General features: G+C 38.7%; 1 protein-coding gene across 1 annotated transcript in view; it reads right to left on the reverse strand.

Moving 5' to 3' along the window:
* Positions 1–9,415: 9,415 nt before the first annotated feature.
* The window catches only part of Dpy19l2 (dpy-19 like 2), a 106,805-nt gene continuing 99,228 nt past the window's right edge, over positions 9,416–16,992 (reverse strand). The window contains exon 22 of the mRNA XM_036193314.1: positions 9,416–10,939. Coding sequence (XP_036049207.1) covers positions 10,789–10,939 — 151 coding nt within the window. The 3' untranslated portion in view covers positions 9,416–10,788. The remainder of the gene's footprint in view (positions 10,940–16,992) is intronic.

Below are 16,992 nucleotides of genomic sequence, written 5' to 3' on the forward strand. Positions count from 1 at the left end.
GTGAAACACTCACATCTGAAATAAAATGAAAATCATATTTTTAAAAAGCCACACAAAGTAGTAGATTTTATTATGTGTTTTTGTATATATGCTGTCCTTATTGTTCTCCTCCCTCACTTTGATGACCTATCCCATCTCCCACTTGCGATGTTTCCTTTGTTGATTTACATCTCGGTGGGTTCGGTCTCTTAAGTGGCAGTAAACACGGGTGTGCAGGCTTCCCTAAGGCAGAGCATACAGTGCTTAGCGTGCGACCAGGGAGCATGGCTGAGCACACTGGTTTCAGTTTGTTGTTCTGTAGTAACATTGTTTTCCTACATGGCTGGACCAGCTTACAATCTCACTGGTAGTGGGGGGTGGGAATCGATCAAGTAAACTGTGGAAAGGGCCAGGTTGGGGTTGGGGGTGGGAGGACATAAGAGCAGGGGTGCTCCTAGCCACTGCAATCATGCAGACTGAGAAAGCATAGTTCAGGTTTTGTGGTTTTGTATTTCTCTCACAGTACTTTCCATGAAACTCCACGACAAATGTAAGACTCACAGCCATAAGATGGTGCTAATGCAACGTGAGACTATTTTGTGTGCTACAGATTCCTTTGGAAAAGGGTATCTCCTACTTATGTTTAAGGAAATAAAGCCATTTTTTTAATGTAGTAAATAATTTAAATATAGAGAATAAACTACAGCTATCATTTGGATTACGATTTTTTTCACAATATATAAAGAGAGTGTAGCCAATGTTTATTTAAACATATCTGGAGTTGGCTAATTTTAACACCAGCATTTAACTTTCCATGGTCATGCACACTATGCCATGTGCCATGCCTCAACTGTTTATGCCAAGGGACTTTTCTTCACTTCAAGAACTCAAAACATTGTCTAGGGCCTGGAACCATAAGGTAGGGTGGGCATCTCATCAGTGTAGGGTCTCCCCTTCTGACAAGGGGTACTCAGGAAGATTTCTCCCAGAAGTAATGCAGCAGCAAGGATGTGGAATGAGTGAGTGTCTGAGTGCCATCTTGTGTGGGTGGAAATTCGTGGAAGACTAGGGAGATGATGACAAGGTCAACCTCGAAACAGGGGCGCTGCTGTTATGACAGAGCAGGAGGAAGGGTCACATGGTGAGGAGCTTCAGGCTGTGAGTCAGCATGGAAATACAATGTACATATACATATTTGTAAACACACGTTGCATTTTCCTCATCCATCCTTCTGTTAATGAACACTGAACATGTTCCATGACAGCTGTTTTGAAGAGTAACGCAATGCTCATTTGATGTGCAAGTATCTCTGTGACATGCTGACTTAAACATCTTTATTAAATACCCAGGAGTGATATGGTTGAGTCATATAGTATATCTAGTCTTAGTTTTCTAAGGGACCTTCACAGTAATGCTTACAGTGGTTGCACAAGATCACATTCCATCTGAAGTGTGTAGGAGTTACCTTTGGTCCACTCCCGCCCCACTGTTTTCAGACTGGGGTGAGATGAAATCTCAGTGTAGTGTAAATTTGCATTTCCCTGATGGCCAGTGAGAATGAGCATATTTTCATATTTATTGGTCATTTGTATTACCTGTTTTAAGAACTTTGGGTTCATTTCATTAGACTATTTCCTGGTCTCTTATTTAGTTTTTTGAATCTCTTATGCACTCTGGACATTAATTCTGCACCCTTGATTATTTCCTTTGCAGTATGGAAGCTTCTCAGTGTCGTGAAATCTCATTTAACAATTGATGGCATGATTTCTTAAAAACTGGAATCTGTTTTTAAAATTACTCTCTCATGTATCACATCCCAAATACAGTTTCCCCTCCCTCCTTACCTCCAGTCCCTCCCTCCCACTTCCCCTCTCCCCAAGATCTACTCCTCCTCCTTTCCCTTCAGAAAAGGGCAGGCCTTCAAGGGATATCAACCAAAATGGCATATCAAGTTGTAATAAGACTAGGCACCTCCCCTCATATTAAGGCTGGAGAGGGCCAGTAGGCCTAAAACCTATATAAAGAACTACAGGCAATTGAGTAAAGATGGGAATAGGAGAGGTGGCCCTCCCCAGGGAAGAGCACACCAATTGCTTGTACAGTACCAACAGGTCAGCCCTGAAAACATGCATACAAGAAATGTTATACAGACTAAACAGGATATACATGTATATATGTGTGTGTGTGTGTATATATATTTATGATTGCAATAGAATTTGTGAAAAGAGGACATAAATTTGAAGGAGATCAAGGGAGCAGTGTGTTGGAGAGTTTGGAGGGAGGAAAGAGAAGGGAGAGATATTGTAATTATACTACAATCTAAAAAAAATTCTTAAATATGGTGGAGAAAGACAACATCATCAACAAGTGGTACTGGGCGATACTGGGTAACTGGATATTTACGTGTAGAAGGATAAAACTAAATCTTAATCTCTTACCTTCCACAAAAGTCAACTCTAAATGGATCAAAGTACTTAATGTAAAACTGGAAACTCTGAAACTGATGGAGAAAATGGGGAAAACACTTCAAGATATAGACACAACATAGGTTTTGAATAAAATTCTGGTCTTTGAGCCTAGCATAATCTTCAACAGAGAGGCTTCATCCAGCAACAGATGGGAGCAGATGCAGAGACCCACAGCCAAACATTAGGCAGAGCTTGGGGAAATTCTCAGAAGAGTAGGAAGAAGGATTATAGGAGCCAGAGGGGTCAAGGACACCAAGGAGAACATGGTCCACAGAATCAACTAAGTAGGGCTCATAGGGGGTCCCAGAGACTGAAGCAATGATCATGGAGCCTGCATGGGTCTGATCTAGATTCTTTGCACATAGGTTATGGTTGTGTAGCTTGGTGTTCTTGTGGGTCTCCAAACAGCGAGAGTGGGTGGTGTTTCTGACTCTTTTGCCAGCTTTTGAGAACCCTTTTCTCCCATGGGTTGCCTCATTCAACCTTGTTATGAGGGTTTGTGCCTAGTGTTATCGCATCTCCTTATGCCATTTTTGGTTGATATGCCTGGGAAGACTGCAAAAAGTTTCCCTTTTCTGAAGGGAAATGGTGGAGTGGATCTGGGGGAGAGTGGAGGTAAGGGGAGGCACTGAGAGGAGTTGGGGGAGGAGAGGCTTCAGTGTGGATGTGTTGTATGAGAAAATAAAAGAGTAAGCTCTTATATTCATTGATTCTTTGTATTGTTTTGTTTGTTTCTATTTCATTAATTTCTACTCTTGTTGTTGACTGGATTTGGATTTGGTTCTTGTTTTTCCAAATTTTGAGTTGCATCATCAAATCATTTGTTTGTGCTTTTCTTTTCTTCTTATGTTTATAATGTAGACACTTAGCACTATACATTTCTCTCATAGGACTGCTATCAGTGTGTCTGAGAAGTTTTATTGTCTTTTGTTTCAATTTTCATTTATTACAGTAAATTTTCATCTCTTTCTTGGTTTCTTCTTTGTCTGATTCAACATTAAACAATGAATTCTTTAATCTCCAAGAGTTTCTGTATTTGCTAGAGATGTGTTTGATGTCAATTTTACATTTTATTGTACTGCAATCAGAACACGAGTTGTTTTAACTTCTTTGAATTTGTGATGGTTTGTATTTTGTCACAGGATGTGGTCTATTTTAGAGAAGCTTCTAGGTGCTGCTGAGTAGAATGTGTATTCTTTAGTATTTGCGTGGAATAATCTGTAGCTAATTTATTAAGTCCATTTTATGTACAATGTCAACTAATGCTTATGTTTCTCAATTTATTATTTTTTTGTCCAGATGACCTGTCTATTGGAGAAAGTGGGATATGGAAACCACCCACTATTAATGGGCTGATGTCTTTAAATCCAGTAGTACATTTTTAAAAAATGAAATTTAGTGTAGCAGAGTTTGGTGTATGTGTTTTTAGAACAGTAATGTCTTCCTGGGTTACTGTTCCTTTGATTAGAATTAGTTTTAGTATGACATCTTTTGCCCAGCCTTTGACTCTCGGGTGGTATCCTTCTTTAAAACTGAGATGTGTTTCTTGGAGGCAACAAATACATGGATTTCGTTTCTTGATCCAGTCAGTTTGTGTCTTTTGATTGGAGAATTGAAAGCCAATTACAGTTATTATTGAAATGTGTGTGTAAACTGCATTGTGTTGTTGGTTTTGGCATCCATTGCTTTTTGTCTTCTTAGTAGCACTTTCTGTTTTAATAATTATGGCTTAATATTTCTTTCCAAGTCTATTGTTCATGCTCATTTCTCTCTTCAGTGTGAAATATTGCTGTATTTTCTTTAGGTTAGGTTTGTTGCATATAAAAATTTTTAGGTTATTTATATCATTGGTAAGTTTTTCTTTCTCCTTCAATCAGGGCAGATAGTTTTGCTAGGTATATTTGTCTAAGCTGGCTGCCATTGTCTTTTATGATGTAAACTTCTTTGTTCCAAGGTCTTCTGGCTTTCAAGATTTTTATTGAAAAATCAGTTGCTATTATGGGTGGTTTTCTCTTCATATGTGACTTGTGTTTTTCCTCTTGCATCCTTCAGCTCACTTTGCTATGTATTCTTAGTGTTTTAAGTAGGATCTCTTGTGGAGATTTTCTTTCAGTCTGGTCTATTTGGTGTCCTGTGTGCTTCTTGTATTGGTATGGGGGTGTCTTTCCTGAGTGTATGGAAGTTTTCTTCTGTGATCTTGTTGAACATATGCTCTATGCTGTTGACTTGAGATTCTTCTCCATCATATATACCTGTGATTTGACGGTTTGATCTTTTCGTGGTGTTCTCCATTGCATCCACATTTCCTGTATGTTCCTTTCCTGTGTTTCTACATTTTTTTTCATATTCATTTTTTATTTAAACTAGATTCTCTACTCTATCTTCAAGTCCTGATAGTCTGTCTTCTGCTTGATCATCAAAACATTTTTTTCTCCTTTAATTAAGACAGATAGTTTAGCTAGGTATCATAGTCTGGCTTAGCGCTGTTCTCTCTCAGCACTTGAAAGGCATCATTTCAAGTCTTCCTAGCTTTGAGTTTCTGTGGAGAAATCAACTATTGTTTGGAAGGGCTTATTTTCAGATATGACTTGGTGTAATTTTCTGGCAGCTTTCAGTTTTTCTTTTTTTCTGTATTTTTAGTGTTTTAGATTTAACATGATATGGGATTTTTTATGGTCTTGCCTTTTTGGTGTTCTAAATGCCTTCTGTACATAAATATACATTTCTTTTCTTTGATTTAGGAAATTTTATGCTATGATTTTATCAATATTTCTATGATTTTAGCATAAAATTCTTCTATGTCTGTGATTAATAGATTTGATCTTTCAGAGTGTCCCATGAATCTTTAATGATCTGCTTTCATTTTATCTTTTTCATTGCTAGAATGTTCTAATTCCTATACCTTGTCTTTAAATCCTGACCTTTCTGCTATCCCCTTATTCTGCTCTGTTACTGATGATTTCTATGGACCCTTTTCTATTGAATTCTTCAAGTATTCTGATTCAGTATTTTTTTCAGTGCTTATATGTCTTTATTGAATTTTATTAATGTCCTGTGTTGACTTCCTTGTTTTATTTAGACATTTGTGTTCTATTAGAATATATCCAGGACTTCTTATACTCTTGGATTTTGTGAACTTAGTCATTATTTATAATTATTTGTCTATGTGTGATTAGTAGTTATTGAAGGAGTTATGTTCCCACAGGTTTTTACAAGTTGGAACTTGTGCATTAGGGTTAGGTCACTGGTTCATTATTTTAAATAACCTTCATTCTTTCAGTGGAAGTGTTTGCAATATTGAAGATAGATGATGTTATAGTAAGATTAAGTGTCATTTTCCTCTTCTAGATTGGTGTTGGTAGTATCCGGCTCAATTTCCAGTAATCCACTGTGAGTAGAATGTTGCCTGAAATATTAATAATAAAGAATAGGCATATTTTCAAAATACAGTAATAATCAAATAAAAAACAATCACTTCTTAAATGTCAATAATGGTAGGAAATAAAGGAACACTGGTAGTACTATGTACACTGAAATATTAGTTACTGTGGGTGTAAGGGGAAAGGAAAACCAGCAGTGTGAGACTTTTGCATAGTACTCGGTTGACAGATTAAAAAACAGAGTAGGTAAACATAGACATAATGATGGGGTGGTAGGGTAGAGAAGAGAGATGAGGTAGTTTGGACCAAAGGTAGAATGAAAACAGAAACTTCAGTCAGTTAATCTCAGGAGCCTGTGACACGGCCACCTGCAAACCAAGCCAGCCTGTGTTCTCTGTGGAAACTGCCTAAAGGATAATGGCAATGGCAATGGGAATAATCAGGAGCAAAGAAAAAGAGGAGGGGGAAGAGGAGGAGGAGGAAGGGGGAGAGGAAGAGAGACCAAGAGAGCATGAGAATAGTGCACCTGCAGCATAGAGCTGGTCTGCTAACTTGGCATTGTCCACTGGGTAAAAGGAATATACATGAGGGCAGATATTTGAACGTTATCCTTCCTGCTTTTTGGTTTCACTCTCTGGTGCAGTGAGAAGCCCAAGACCTTCAGGCATCTCAGTTAACACATATGGCCAGTGCCATACAGAGGACACAGAGTCCCCAGCTCCATTCCCAGGATGCACTGACAGGCCAGTGAAATGGAGCACTACTGTGGAGAATTTGATGCCTTTCTGGACACTGTGAATGGTTAGACATGGTTTGTAGTCCTTTTTGAGATCTGCATCCCAGTATCTAAATAATGTGTTTCCCCTTGAGCACCACATCGTTGATCCAGCCAATGAATCAAGAAATCACAACCTTTAATGCTGCTACATAAGGAGAGTATTTGCTCAAGCCATGGCTGCAGCTGAGGAAGACATTGAAAATAAAGAGCTGCAATGTTTCTGGGAGGCCCATAAAACTTAGGACTACATCAAGAACCTTTCTTGCATTGGAAATGAGTCACCGATAAGTAAATGATGACATAGGGAAGAAGACAATGGAGAATTTCGATCTTAACTTAGATGACTCATCAGATTGGGGAAGCTGTAGAAGCTGGGAAAGCTGCATCTAAGAAGGCAACAGCTTTACCTTGGATAAGGGTGATTTTGACTCCTGAAGGCCCATGGAAAAAGTATCAGAGCTGCTGACCAGTGAAGCATACTGTGGGAGACTGGGCCTGGGATGTACAGCTGAGAAAGAGGTGAGCGGTATAGACAGTGATGAAGAAGAAACTCAAGAAAATGCAAAGTGAATAGTTAAGAGGAGCTTTTACAAGTGTAAAATATAAAGGTGCGAAGATCTGAACCCCTACCCCAAAGATTTTTTATGCGATAAAATATAATTGCATAATTTCTCCCTTTCCTTTCTCCCTTTAGCCCTCCCCATGCCTCCCTTATTCTCTATCAAATTTCTGGCCTTTCTTTATTATTGTCACACACACACCCACAAACACACACACATGTACACATGCTATGTGCCGAGCTCAATTTGTTGCTTGTCTGTACGTGATTTCAGGGCTGACTCCTTCATATTAGATATAACCAATCCAAGGGCTTGTCCCTGGAGGAGACTGACTCCCCCTCTCTCTGTAGTCTTCAGTTTCCCGTATTTCTTTGTCTGCAGGTGGGGCCCAGACAAATTTCCCCTTCCAAGTTTTCATGTCTGTTGTGTGCTGCCATTGTCCTGGTCTTGTTTAGGCATTCACACTGCCGTGATATCATAGCTGTGGCTTCTCTGACATTTGTATGAGACATAGTTTCTCAGCATACTTCCTAGTCTTTGGTAATGTCTGTGATGCATCATCATCTTACAAGAAGGTCTGTGAAGAAGAGAGGAAGCAAGTCAATCAAATCTCATGGGCACATTTCTGATAAGAGGGGCAACTCCAGCAGTGCCTGTTGTGGGGTGGTCCTCAGGAGGGATCCAGAAGACAACTACTATAATAGAAGGTGACAATGGCACAGAATGCTGCCACTGAAGACTTTCTGGGGAGAGACATGTGGAGGGGGATGGTGCTACTCGTGGGCCTGACCCTGTTAGGCCTGGGTCGATCTATGTTTGTGTCTTAGTTTTTTACCAAAAAAGCTTTTAAATTACAATAAAACAACCAAAAAGGTTTTAGAAAACCAATGTAATGTTTTTACACAGTTTTATAGTTTTGTGTGTTTATGTCTTTAGGTGTTACAGAAACCCAGAGAGTTTTAACCTATACTAAAAGAAGATAACAAGCCCAAACCTGCACAGCTTCCTAGTAGAGTCTTCCCAATACTCCCTTATCTTTAAATTTTATTTTCCTTATACAAATGACGCAAAATAAAAGCCTAATTATTTGTTATGGCGACACATCACTCCTGAGGCTGGAAAAGAAAGGACAGCTGCGTGAAGATTCCTTCAGCCGTGATTTGAGATCAGTGTACAAGCCAGGAATATAGGAAACCAGTAATGTGGGGATTTAAAAAGGCAACTTCATGTAGTTAAAAGAAGGCTTATTTTGGGGTAACTTACAGCCAATCAAGGGGTTTGTTACAGGAGCTGGGAGAGGTGAGGTGCAGTCCAGCAGGGTTCTCTGGAGAGTTCTGACTCTGTCTGCCATCCAGCATCCAGGAACACGAGGAACCAAGCGAGCCAGCACATCTGGATCTTGGGTCTTAAGGGCTCCTGTAATGGCCATGCCCCAAAGGTAGGTTCTAGGTAGGTGTGGTAGGTACTGGCTGCCTCGCTGGGGCAGTACTTCAAGGTCAAAGCTGGAGCAGCTAGCTACTACAAACCAGGAGGAAACTTTCTCTGCACAGGAGGAAAAGCTGCCCAATGCCCATCTCACAGCACTCACATGTAGTCTTCAAACTTCAAAACAATAGGTGTTAAACCATGCAGATAAGCAATGGCTTAATTTATTTGAAAACTGAAAATAAACTGAGTTCAACCATTCCTATTTGTTTACACCAAATTAATGTAGAGCTGTGTCGAATTCTGAGATGGGCTTACCTCACTCTGCCGTCTTCTAATCATGAGATGAGTATTTAATGGGCCGGGGAAAGAAAGAAGGAACATCAGCTGGGTTTGAATCCAAACACTTTAACACTGTTTAACTAATGCCCATTGACCCTGAAATTGGGTAGAGTTCTGATTTATACTGAGGAAACAATACTTCACAGGACAATGTAAGAAAGCTCAGCACAGAACCTACCACAAAATGAGTAGGAATATCTTTTTGAATGAATGGATGGTGATAGATCAAGTTGCGAGAACCAGGAATCAAGCTTAGTCAATGCTATTTTCCATCCCCACTTTCTCTACCACAGTACATTGCCTCCCGGTGAGACCATGCAAAATGGTTGGAATGGCTAAAGATTGGTGCCAGTAAGTCCAGCTAATACACCCAGCAACCTATGATGTCAGGGCTCTTTTAATTTCAAAATATAAGCCTCATAAAAGAAAACACAGAGAGTCTTTGTGGACCTTTAAAATGATTTAATAAGCATTGTACAGGAAAATAACAAAATTCATAGGAAAATATTATGTGTATGGAACATTTTATTGGTTACATAGCTTGTATCATTTTTGTTTAATTCTGATAATTACTCTAAAAATATCCCTCTGGTGACATTGTTCTGAACATGTCACTTTAATGAATGTTATATCTTTTCCTTTCTCTGATCCACACAACAAAAGGAATTACTTGAAAATGTTAAAATCTACACAATACAGCATTCTTGTGTCCAGCATTAAAATATTTTCCAACTTTTATAGTAATTTTATATATAATTGCTTACCTATTGTAAGTAATAGTTTACTGTGAAATTGACTAATCTCTTATGGCTGGCCAAAAATATAAGGAAAATGTAAGTATAAAACCTCCAAGATGCTTAATTTGTAGCAGATACATATTCACTCTACTTTCAAGGTAATTGCCAATCCCCAAAGCATTTATGACAGATAGCTTTTATTGGGAGATAAAATTTATAAGACAATACCATCTTCATCATAAACTAAAAATAAGTGATGACTTAAAATATGTATCACAAAAGATGGTGGCTTAAAACACAGACCATACTCAGCAAGCCAGGGGCCACCAAGATGAGAAGGCTATTGCTTTGTTTACAATCTAGCCCCTGAAAACCTCACATGGTAAACCCAGCTGGATTTTCTTTACTGATGATTACTCCCAAATTTGATTTGGTTCCATAGTAATTTTTATTTTGCCTGCTATTAAAAGAAAACAACGGGATTCTACTGACAGACTAATAATTATTGGGTTTAGTCTGGAAATTAATCAGTGGCAAATATTTATCTGGTAGAGTTAATAATCTTCACAAGATTCAAACAAACTATTACAAACCAAAGTGCTTAGAAACACTTGGACTGGAAATGATTTTTAAAGGTTCTTGAAAGCTAGTAAAACTCTCTCTTTAGGGGTAGCTAGTAAATGCAAAGCACATGAGAGTTGAGGCCACCACCACCATCAGGTTCCTCAAGTCTTCATTCTTCTACATGGCTCAGAGGGTCTGGGCTGATCCACAGGTACTAGGGAAACCTGAAGCATCATGCCTAGCTGGGTTGAAAAGGAATTACTTATCCTTGGTTTCTTAAATTACATTGTTATTTTGTATACATGTTTCCTCAAAACTAAAACGAACATTTGTTGAAGATGTAAGAGATGACTTAATCATTTATGAGGTTAGCTTGACATGCTGACAGTCGATGTAACAATGAAGTGATTTATCGTTAGTAACCAGAAAACTTTAAATAACTGTATCTTCTTTTGAAGTGTCTCTTAGTAAAGCTTGTGATTTTTTATTGTTGTAAGGCTGGAAGTGTTCTTTCTTGACATACATCTTTGCACAGAATGATGGATAGCCTTGTTCTCAGTTAATCTTCAGGACTCTATACATACTGTTCTGAAATACTGTGGTGAAGTAAGGCCTGGAATTCTTGAGCAGGATACTACAGAGGGGAGGATTAGCTGCATTGGAAGGGTCTTCCACATCCCAGATTTCAAGCATACTGCAACCAGGTCTGAAAGATAAAGGGCATAGATAAATAGCCATATTAAATAAATTAGCAAATTCAAATTAAGAAATGGCTTCTAATTTTCCAGAGGCTAATTGATTTAACTACTTAAAATCTTAAAACCATAACTCCAGAACCCATTAAGCTCAGGATAATGAAGCATGCTACATTTCCAGCCCCAGTCAACATATGCTGATAATGCAAAATATGGAGTCAGAAATCTATATTTGAACTAGTTTACCTGCAATATGAGACATAAGTATACCTGTGGACCACTATTCCCATCCAGTCATAAGACCTGTCTGTAGTTGGATGAGATAAATGAAAGGACAGCTGATTACATTCCTTAGGACATCTGTTTTTTTGTTTTTTTACATAAAGTACCCCGAATTAGTAGACAAATATATATCCAGGCAGAGGAAGGAGGTTCTTAGGCTAAGTTGCTTTCTTTAGCCCTCTACTTTGGGGGAGCATGGTTATAAGAGTACACTAAGTGGTGTAATGTGTCTTGATAGAGAGTAATCCTACTACATAGGAATCAATAATTGGAAGAAGTCAGGCAAAACTGACATCAAATTTTTAATGCATATTTCTAAATATAACATATAAAATCCTGATATTTCCCATGTAAAGTTTAACTATATGTAGGGATCATCACAACCAATGCAGAGACATTCCTATCACCTAACATGTTCCCTATGCCTTTCCTGTAGTCAAATCTTCTTTCCCAAACATGGCCTGGGCATGCATGGAACTACTTTCTATATTACAGCATTTAAAATTTTGTGCAAATAAGTTGTGTAAGCTTTTCATTTCTGGCCTCCTTATCTTAAAAAATGGGCTGTTGATACCTTAGATACAGTTTGTCCTGGTGAGCTCACCTGTTAGGTTGCTGCAACCTAAAAACACTTGAAAAGAAAACTCCAATTGCGGAATAGATCAAGGTAGCCTGTGGGCACATCTGTGGGGGATTGTCTTGATAGCTAATTGATCCTTGAGTCTGCACTCGAGGGCACAGCCCCCTGTGAGCAGCACCAACCCCATTGTAGGTGCTATTGAATTACATAAGAAATCTAGGGACTAAAGGGACTAGAGAGGCATCTCAGTGGTTAAGAACACAAACTTCTCTTGCAGAGGACCCATGTTCAGGTGGCTCACAAATGCCTGTAACTCCAGGCAGGGAATCTAATGCCCCTTTCTGACCTTCATAGATACCTGCAAATGTGGCATACACACATAGAGAAACACACACACAGTCACAAATATTTTAAAATACAAATATAAATTTAGATGAGCATAAGCCTGTGAGCTAGTCAGCAAGGAACATCCTCCATGGTTCCTGACACACTTCTTTGGTATTGAAGTGAGTTCCTAGGTCTAAAACTCTAAGGTAACCTGTGCAATAATAAGGTAAGAACAAGAAAGTCTGCTTTCAGGTTCATGAATGCCTGCCTTGACTTTCCTCATGATGAACCTTGAATTGTAAAACAAATAAATACCCATAATTCTCCCCCTGCCTCATACATTGCTTTTTGTCTGAATATTTTATTACAAGAGATGAAATTAGAATATTATATTTCTTATAAGCATTATTGCCTTTGCATTTCTAAGTAGTATTTTATGACATGGAAGACCACAGTTTCTTGGTTGATTCTCAAATTATTGAACATTTGGGGTACTTGAAGCACATTAGAACTGATTTTAGGCAGACACCCAGCAGTGGAACTGTAGTGGAGTGCTCAGTGTGATTTGTAACTTGATAAACAACTTCAACGTTGTCTTCCAGAGTGACTATACTGTTTTCCATTTCTGTAGTGTATGTGATTTCAAATTTGCATAAACATATGGTATCATCAGTCTTCACAATTGTAATCTTTTTACCTTTGTTATGGGCCATTCAAATAACTTCTTTGGTACAATGTCTTAACCAAATTTGTCAAATTTTGTATTGTTTCTTATTGAAGTGTGAGAAGTTTAAATATCATATCAGATGTTCTAGACTTAATAATATATAATTTATCAATAATTACTCAATATACGGCACATAGAGGCTGCAATCTGACACTTTCTAATACACTTATGTACCCATGGAGCACCAGTGTAAACAGGGAACATAACTGTCTCCACAGCTCATCCATGCTCTTTGCAGTTCACTCTTCTTTTCATCAATGCCTTTCAAAACATAACCATACATCCACTTCTTGTCACTGTAGATTTGTGTGTACTTTCTGGAATTGTTGCCTCCTTTCTAATTTTGTATGGCTTATTTTCCTAAATATAATTATTATCCATATTGTATGTATTGGTGAGTGGTATTATATTGTCTAAATATTCCAATAGTCTTTAGCAATTAATTCACCTGTTATTCCATATTTCAATTATTTCTAAGTTGCAGCTATTGAAAAAGCTGATGTGAATAATTGCATACAATTATAAGTATGGATGGCTGCTTTTTTAAAAAAAGTCTACTTTATGAGTGTGTGTGTGTGTGTGTGTGTGTGTGTGTGTGTGTGTGTATGTGTGCCATGTGTGTTTCAGTGCCTGTGAAGGCCTGAGGAGGGCATTAGATCTTCTGCAGCTGGATTATAATCTGCATGATGTGGGTACTGGGAGCTAAACTCAGGTCTTCTGCAAGAGCAGAACATACTCTTAACTGGTGAGCCAGCTCTTCAGCTCCAATAAATTCCTTCTTTAATCTTAAGCAAATACATAGAGCATGTGTTGGGTTTCTTATGAGACTGTAAAGTTCTGTCATGAAGTGGTTGTACCACATTCTATCATGCAACTGATATATAAGAGTAGTAGATATGCCTCCATGTTAGCAATACTTGAAAGAGTTTCTTTTTCAACTCTAAACATTGTACTAGGTGGTATAAAAATATGACTTTGTGGGAACTCCCATCTGGACCAGAGGTGAGTGCCTGGGTTATAGTCAGAGAGGCAACTGCGCCTGGGTCCCACCACTGGAGGCCACCCCGGGAGGACCTGACCAACTTGGCCCCAGTTTCCTGCCAATCTGCAGGCCCTGCAGGAAGGCTCCCCTTTTCCAAGACTGCAGACAGACACTGCAGTCTCCACACCCTGTCCCCACACACATCTGCTGGAGACCCCAGCCACTTCCTGAGAATCAGAGACCAGCCCCAAGCTTGCACCCTGCCCTGGAACTCCCATCTGGACCAGAGACCAGAGGAACTCCCATCTGGACAAGAGGAGCTCCCATCTGGACAAAATAAGGAGACCCCAGGGACTTCCCGAGACTCAGAGTTCAGCCCCCCAGCTCCTATCTGGCCAGCACTCTCATCTGGACCAGCGCTCCCATCTGGCCCAGAGCTTCCATCTGGACCACAGAGAGGCTCCCTAACTCTGTCAACTCTCTCTGGACCAAGTACACTGATAAGACCAAGAACGAACACAAGAGGAGATGGACAGACATCAAGGCAGAAGTACATACAACAAAATAAAGAGCAATACAGCATCACCAGAACCTAGCCCTTCTCCAACAGCTAGACCTGAACATCACGGAATGGAAGGAGAAGAAAACAACCTTATAAGTAACATCATGAAGAGGCTAGAGCCTAATATAGAAGAAATCAAAAATAAAGTAGAGGAACAGACAAACAAAAAATGGGAAGAACGCTATAAAAAAAACTAGAGGAAAGGACAATTAAAGCAGAAGAAAACAATAAATCCTTGAATGAAAATCATGAAAAAGCAAGGGAGACAGTCCAAGACCTGAAGAGGGAAATAGAAAAAATGAAGAAGACAGTAGCAGAAGGAATGCTGGAAATAGAAAATCGGAGTAAACAAACAGGAACTTCAGAGGTAAGTATAACCAACAGAATGCAAGAGATGGAAGAGAGGATCTCTGGTGTTGAAGATACGGCACAAGAAATACATTCATCAGTCAAAGAAAACACTAAACCCAACAAAGTCATGACCCAAAATGTCCAAGAAATTTGGGACACCATGAAAAGACCAAACCTACAAATAATAGGGAAAGAGGAAGGAGAAGAATACCAATTCAAAGGCACAGAAAATATATTTAACAAGACCATAGAAGAAAACTTTCCCAACTTAAAGAAGGAAATGCCTATGAAGATACAAGAAGCGTATAGAACACCAAACAGACAAGACCCTCCAAAAAAGTCCCCTCGCCACATAATAATTAAACAACTAAATGTACAGAATAAAGAAAGAATATTAAGGGCAGCAAATGAAAAAGGCCAAGTGATTGATAAAGGCAAACCCATCAGAATAACACCTGATTTCTCGATGGAGACTTTGAAAGCCAGAAGGACCTGGAAAGATATAATGCAGACACTTAGAGGCCATGGATGCCAGCCTAGACTAATATACCCAGCAAAACTTTCAATCATCATAGATGGAGTGAACAAGACCTTCCAAGACAAAACCAGATTTAAACAATACTTATCCACAAACCCAGCCCTACAGAAAGCACTAGAAGGAAAATTCCAACCTAAGGAAGGCAGATACACCCATGAAAACACAGGCAATAGATAACACCACAGCAGTAAACCCCAAAGAAGAGAAGTACACACACACTACCACCAAAAAATAAAAATAACAACAGGAACGAACAATCACTGGTCATTAATATCCCTTAATATCAATGGACTTAATTCACCTATAAAACGACACAGACTAACAGAATGGATACGAAAACAGGACCCATCTTTTTGCTGCATACAAGAAACACACCTCAAATTCAAAGACAGACACTTCCTAAGAATAAAAAGCTGGGAAAAGACTTTCCAATCAAATGGTCTTAAGAAGCAAGCTGGTGTAGCCATCCTAATATCCAGCAAAATAGACTTCAAACTAAAATCAATCAAAAGAGATGATGAAGGACATTACATACTCATCGCAGGAAAGATCCATCAAGACAAAGTCTCAATAATGAACATTTATTCCCCAAACACAAGGGCACCCACATATGTAAAAGAAACATTACTAAAGCTTAAATCACATATAAAACCCCAAACATTAACAGTGGGAGACTTCAACACTCCACTTTCACCTCTGGACAGATCGGCCAAATTGAAACTTAACAGAGACATAATGGACTTAACTGATGTTATGGCTCAAATGGACTTAATCGATATCTACAGAACATTCCACCCAAACAAAAAAGAATATACCTTTTTCTCAGCACCCCATGGAACCTTCTCTAAAATCGACCACATACTTGGCCACAAAGCATATCTCAACAGATACAAAACAATTGGAATAACCTCCTGTGTTCTATCAGACAACAATCTCATGGAAACTGAATAATGCTCAACTGAATCACCAATGGGTTAAGAAAGAAATAAAGAAAGAAATTAAAGACTTCCTAGAGATCAATGAAAATGAATACAGCACATACCCAAACTTATGGGATACTATGAAAGCAGTGCTCAGAGGGAAATTCATAGCACTGAATGCCCACATAAAGAAGCTGGAGAAACCTCACGCTAGTGACTGGACAGCACAACTGAAAGCCCTTGAACAGGAAGAAGCAAATTCCCCCAGGAGGAACAGATGCCAGGAAATTATCAAATTGAGAGCTGAAATCAATAAAATAGAAATAAAGAGAACAATACAAAGGATTAATGAAACAAAGAGTTGGTTCTTTGAGAAGATCAACAAGATAGACAAGCCATTATCCAAACTAACCAAAAGACAGAGAGAGAGTATCCAAATTAACAAAATCAGAAATGAAAAGGGGGACATAACAACAGACAATGAGGAAATCCAGAGAATCATCAGGTCATACTTCAAAAACCCCTACTCCACAAAACTGGAAAATCTAAAAGAAATGGATAGTTTTCTGGATAGGTACCACATACCTAAGTTAAATCAAGACCAGATAAACCATTTAAATAGTCCAATAACCCCTAAGGAAATAGATTCAGTCATTAAAAGTCTCCCAACCAAAAAAAGCCCTGGACCTGATGGTTTCACTGCAGAATTCTACCAGATCTTCAAAGAAGACTTAATACCAATACTCTTTAAATTGTTCCACACAATAGAAACAGAAGGTATATTACCAAACTCCT

Source organism: Onychomys torridus, chromosome 7, assembly GCF_903995425.1.
Source record: "Onychomys torridus chromosome 7, mOncTor1.1, whole genome shotgun sequence".
NCBI classification, from domain to species: domain Eukaryota; kingdom Metazoa; phylum Chordata; class Mammalia; order Rodentia; family Cricetidae; genus Onychomys; species Onychomys torridus.